Below are 6,405 nucleotides of genomic sequence, written 5' to 3'. Positions count from 1 at the left end.
CTTTTGGGTGGTGTGGGCCAAGTGGGCGGTGGATAGTGGGGAGCAGAAAGACCAGCCTGAGTTGTTACCCAATTTTCTTTAATCTTTTTATTCTTTTTTTTCCCCTCTCAATCTAGAAAATTAGAAATATATATATACAGGTATAATTACCTTAGTCTCCCCAATGTTTAATATAATTACATATAAAGCCCCTACAATTTGAAAATTGCATCTAGAACATTGCCGTTTTTTTTCGTCTGGTAAATAGATCTCGATGTAAGTCAAAATCCACCGAACTTTTTGATACCTTTGTCAGAAAAATTCATTTAACTCGTAATAAATAAGTAATTAACAATCGCAAGTAAATATAGATTTTCATTCGATTTTTTGCTAATATCCAAAAATTCAATTAATTTTGATAAATGAATAAATTTATTTGTTAAACAAAAATAAATATATAATTTATCAAACTATATACGATTATGGTCGTGATGTTGTTTAATAAAAATTAATCGCTTTCTACTAAAAAAAGAAAAAACACAATTCTGCGTTTTTTGACATAATAAAGATTTGAGATTTTATATACAAGGGTACTGTTTTAAATTTATTTTCAAATTTTCAAGATTTTATACAATTCATATTTACAGGAAATGAAATTTCCCAATTTTAAATCACAAGTTATTTATCATGGAATTCGCACACAAATATTTAAATTATATATATATATATATATGTATTCTCGAAGTTTCTAAATTCAAATTTACAAAATTGTTACAAATAATCATTATTGTTTTCTAAAGTTTTTTTGTAAAAAATATTTTAAAAGGGAATTAGGTATCAATCTATGAATCGTGCCACGAGGAGAAATTTATGTTTTATTATAGTTAATTATTATGGTTAAAAAAATAAATAATCATAGTAAATAGTCATTTATTATGGCCACACAATAAATATTGGTCGTAATTTTTACGCATATGACTAAAACGCTTGTCGGGCTAAAAATAATGACAAAATAATTTTCATAGTGGATAATCTAATATTTTATATCGATTTTTGTTTAATCATAATTAATAAAAATTATTCACTACGTCTCTTTTGTCCATAATCGATAGTAAATTTTCTTTGACGTGTAGGCAAGTACTCCATCGCGCTAAATTTCTACCGTTAAGATCAATGAAAAAGATGAAGTAAGGTTAAAAATTGTTCTCATTTGTCTATAAAAGTTTATATATATGGAAGTGTTGGGTAAAAAATTTATGTATCATCAACTTACTTGCTAAATGTCAAAATTCGCATTTTAATGGCAAGATTTGTTTATAACTATAGGGTATTTTTAAAATCTAGAAAATATTTAGGGGACAAAAAAGTTATAAACAACCTTAACTTACACTAAAATTTACTCTTGAACCAGATGCACAGTTTTTTTCGGACTTGTGGAAAAAAATGACGGGGTACCTCGAAGTTTGGCATCAAGGCCTGATGATTTGACACCAAAAAAGATGTAGAGAAGTTGCGGTTGCAGACTTGGTTGAGACTTGAGAGCTTTGGATTTGGGAGCTTTACTTACTTTACCTGACTTGACTTGTTATTATTTTATCTGACTAACTTATCACGTGAAATTACTAAATAATACCCATATCTACAGTCGTAAGGTGGAAATTCCTGTCATGATTGTTTGATGAGGTAATGCAATTTGATTGGTTCTTCATGATAATTATAATTAAGATGAGATTTAAAGTTACAATCGTCGGTATCCACTTTGTTTTTTGACGTGGATCTCACTTCTTCAGGATTTGAGCTTCGTAAAACTTTCGGTGAATCATTTTCCCAATATACTATATTTAAATATATTTTGATTCAATTAGCCGATCAGAATAAATAATTTTTGTACTCCGTTCAGGATTCATTCATCTAAAAAATTTCATAAATAACATGTAATTGTTCATATATATAACAACATAAAATATTAAGTATGTAAATTTTCAAATAATTATCTGAAAATATGAGGTTGTAAGCTTATAGAGTTTCAAGTTTCTATACTAATTATTCAAATTATAAATTTTGAACAAGTTTGATTTAGTAAAAACAAAATTTATGATAATTCAAATTTTTTAGGGAATGATTGTAATAAATATATTTTAAAGAGGCTAAATGATTAAGGCATTTTCGTTTTAAAATTTATTATCAATGTTATTGGGGGCACTATTTTTTATATTTTAAGGGGGTGAATGCGACCATCGGTATACTTTAGGGGTGGAAAATATAATTAACCCTGCAATCAATTTGAAGATTCCAAAAACTTTATCTCACTTTTTCCCCAACTGTTTTTCTATATTTTCTCAAAAAATAATGTTCTTTTTCCTAACTTTTTTTTTTCCTAGTCCCCTTTTGTTTTAAAGTTTGATTCCTTATTTTGTTTCCCACGAAGGGTTTGATTGACGTACTCTTTTTTAAGGGTAAATTGCAATTACTTTCCCTAAATTTGACATAATTACAAATACCTCATTATTGTTTTTGAAATTATAAATATTCACCTAATTTTGATATCCGTCAAATAACAAGTCTATTCCGTTAACCTCCATTAGGTTTACCAAAATTTCCTTTCGGATTATGAATTATAATTTTATATATTTTTTTATTTTGAAATAGTTTCAGAAAAGGATGAAGTAGTAATATCCGAACATTTGAGATTTGGACCTAATTGTAGAGTTTGAAGATCTGGAGGACTTGGTCTAAATTCAGAGTCAGATGATCAACATTATTGCAGGGTTGTAATAGATAGACATGATGTATTCACAAGCCACAACATTTTCCATAATAATTCTTTCCTTGAAGTTTAATTCTTTTACAGATAGAATGTAAAGGGTTCAGAAGCATGCATGACAAAAGCAATGTGGCCTCCTAATAATGATTAATTAAGTAAAGCAAATTAATAATAATAAAAGGCATAAAAAATGTGTATGCCTAAAAGTCAAACACTCAATACATGTGTTTATCATTTTGGTTGTAATAATTAGTTAAGTAATTGCCAAAAAGAGTGTTGTCTTGGCAGCTGCTCCATTATTGCATCATCAACCAAAAACAAAGCGTTGTGTTTGGTTTTTTGTTTTTTTGAATGCTTTGTTTTGTGTTTTCGAGATAATATTAAAAAAATAGAGATGAATAAGTATATATTAGAAATATAGATATGTTTGGATTTGTTTTTAGAAGTAACTTAAAATACTTTAAAAGTGGGCGTACGTTTGTTGTTGAGATTTGAGAGACAAAAGTCACTTTTTATTGTCAAATCATATTTATTTTATATATAAATATTTATATGTTTAATGTTGTATTTTTTTAGACAAAAATCACTATTTATTGTCAAATTATATATTTTTTATATTATATTTATATATATAAGTGTGTATATATATTATACATAGAAAGTTCAAAAATTAAAAAAGAATAACAGATAAGGTGTAAAAAGTAATAGACAAACATTGAGTTTATTTTATCTTATCTCGGAAATTGTTCAAAAATGAAACCAAAGATTGTGCTTCATCTTGTGCATGAGATTAGGTAATGGTTCTTTGCCTTCACTAATTACATCAAATATAGAGATTTATTTCCCACTAAACATCAAAGGGAAAAAAAATAGGTACATATGAATATAATTAATTTTTTACTTTTATTTACTACATCTATGATCATACATTACAATTAGTTCTACATCTAAATTATCTAATTTATCTTATGTATCGGTGGGTTTTCTGTATTTCTAACGATCCATAATCTAATTTTTTTATTACAATATATGGATTGACTACAGCTGTGCAACGGTTATTAATCGTATTTTTACAAGTAAAACCAAAAAATTGGCCGTAACTAAAAATCATGACAAATGTTCTAACCATACCTAAAATCATGGCAAATGCTAGTTAAACATGATAAGAAATTAGGGTTTTTTTTTTGGATTTTATTTGACCCCGTAATAGATAATATTGATTTACAATGAGTTTTAAACCATAGACATTTATAACATACGAAAAAAAAATCTTTTTTATTTTGTAGTGAAATATGTACAAGAAAATAAGGAACTATGAAATTGAGTACAAAATGAACGAATTTGTCACTTAATATATAGCTTGATCTTATTTCTCTTGTATTTGACATTGAAACAAGATTGCAACTTGTAATCTTTCATTCCTTTTATATATGACAAGAAAAGTATTCCCACAAGGCCTTCAACCTTCATTTTACACCAAATTTCATGTACAAATTGGAAGGAAAAAGCCCACCACATCCTAAATAATAATAAACCATAAGATCCCAAAAAATTTAAGTACATAAAAGAAATATGAATGATGCTTCCGACTCGATTTATGATGTCAGATTGCGTGAGGTATTCTCCGTTTTGATTTCGTATTAGCCTCAGGATTTATCTTGAAAAGGCACGTCGCTGGGGAGAGAAGGTTTTGCGGCTTATAAACCACTCAAACTCCTCGTTTAGAATTAATGTAGAACGCTTGCGTACATCAAATATATTTCGAGGAGAAGCAAACAAATGTCCATATTTATATATACCATTTTCATGCAAAGAACAGCTCAATTTATTAAAAAATTACCGCACTGTCATTTACTAATATTTACTCATATCACCACAGCAACTTTCTTGAACTGAGAAGTAATTTGCAAACTGCATTGATTTGTTCAGAATGTTTCCCACTTCGTTGTTACCACTACAGGCCCTGGATTCACCCTCTCAGTAAAATTATTCACCTGCTTCCTCTGTTCTTGCTGCTTCTGGTAAATTTTGGGCCCAGTAAGAATCTGGTGTTGCTGCTGTAAATGCACTTTGCCTAGCCCAGAATTCCTCATCTTCAGCACATCAAGAGTTTCAATGTACTTCTGCACCCTTTTCACCTGCAACCCCATTTTCATTTAATTCAAGGACCTTGGAAATATACTTGTAATTGGTTAAATGCAACAGACCCTTCACGAAAAAATATATAATAGGCGAAAAAATAATTTAAATATAAGGAGCACGACCTCGTGAACTTGAAAAAATAGCAAGGAAACCCCTGACGCAGGAAGCAGTGAACTACTTTTAAAGAAACATTACAATTTTAGTCCGGCATATATGGGGATCGGCAATTTTATTCTGTAATTTTAAAGATTTGGCACATTCAGAACAAAATCGGGCGAAATTTGCTAAAAATGTCTGGAAAAGTTGCACCCAACTAAGTTGGCCACATGCATGTCATGAGTATTTTTCCAGCCATTTTTGTCTTCAATGTGCGAAAATTTTATAGTTACATGACAAACTTGGCAAAATGAATTCGTAAGTACAAGACTAAAATTGTTACCCACGTACTTATGGGACTGAAATTACAATGTCCCCTAAAAAGTAAGGGATCTTGTAGCTATTTTTTCTTAAAGAAAAAATAGGGGAGTTTGCGGAAATAGTATTTTTCCAGGGGGTAGACTGCAAATAACCCATAATAGGTACTTGTAATTTGAGGGGGAAAAAAGAAATTAAGCATTGATATTGTGATGTAAGATGGATACCTGCATTCTCCTCTGCAACTTCACATCTCCATCAGCTGAAATTCCATCCAACTTTATTAGCTGTGTCATCAGCAGTTCAATCAAGTTGAGTAGAACTGTCTCCACAACTTTCTTCCCTCCATTAATTTCCAATTCAATAGATGCCACCTACCATATGATATAATACATCAACAACAGCCCATTCTGTCACCTATTTAACTAATCAATAAAAATAAGCCTTCTCCCATAAAAATATTATTAAGTATATATTATTATGTTGACGTCCATGAAATTTAGAATTATTGCATCAAAACTCCTCCTTTTTTTCAAAAATTACATGATAGGCGTGTTTTTGTATTGTAGTTTTTTTCTTGAAACGCCTGATTGTTGGCAGCAATTTGTAATGTAAAATAAACTGTAGTGGATAATAATGTAAAAATTGAGAAATTGTTTTGATAATATGATCCAACTTTTTTGACTTGTGGAACAACAACGTAAAATATGACTGTTGAGAATAACAACATAAATACGATGGTGGATGGTAATAGCGTAAAAATTGATATTTTTTTATAATAATTATGAAAATTATTGAAAAAAATATAACATGTCAACAAACAAGCACTGATCAAGAATTTGTCATAATTACAAATATAACTTGTTGAAATTGTCGATCTTTTAATAAATCCCCCTATAATAGATGTGATGTAGGAATATTTATTAGACGTGAACTAATTTAGAAGTATGTATAATTTATCAAACAACGAGAGAAATTTGTAATTTCGATAAAGTAGGGGAGGCCATTGTAATTTAGGGTAGAGTAAATTCCAGGAATTTTCTGCAAGAGATTACCTGTTTTGCGAGCTTGTCAACCTCAAATCTAATAGCTGCAATCTCTTTAGA

At 29.2% G+C, this 6,405-nt stretch overlaps 1 protein-coding gene across 1 annotated transcript in view; it reads right to left on the bottom strand.

Annotated features, from left to right (window-relative positions):
• LOC105164239 (BAG family molecular chaperone regulator 3) overlaps nt 4,501-6,405 on the bottom strand; it is a gene marked incomplete in the record, with an annotated part of 2,843 nt that continues 938 nt past the window's right edge. The window contains 3 exon segments of the mRNA XM_020694299.1: nt 4,501-4,881; nt 5,527-5,673; nt 6,355-6,405. Coding sequence (XP_020549958.1) covers nt 4,669-4,881; nt 5,527-5,673; nt 6,355-6,405 — 411 coding nt within the window.

Source organism: Sesamum indicum, linkage group LG6 (genome assembly GCF_000512975.1).
Source record: "Sesamum indicum cultivar Zhongzhi No. 13 linkage group LG6, S_indicum_v1.0, whole genome shotgun sequence".
NCBI classification, from domain to species: domain Eukaryota; kingdom Viridiplantae; phylum Streptophyta; class Magnoliopsida; order Lamiales; family Pedaliaceae; genus Sesamum; species Sesamum indicum.
Note: the sequence above shows the minus strand (reverse complement) of the source record. Positions and strands in the feature narration are given on the sequence as shown.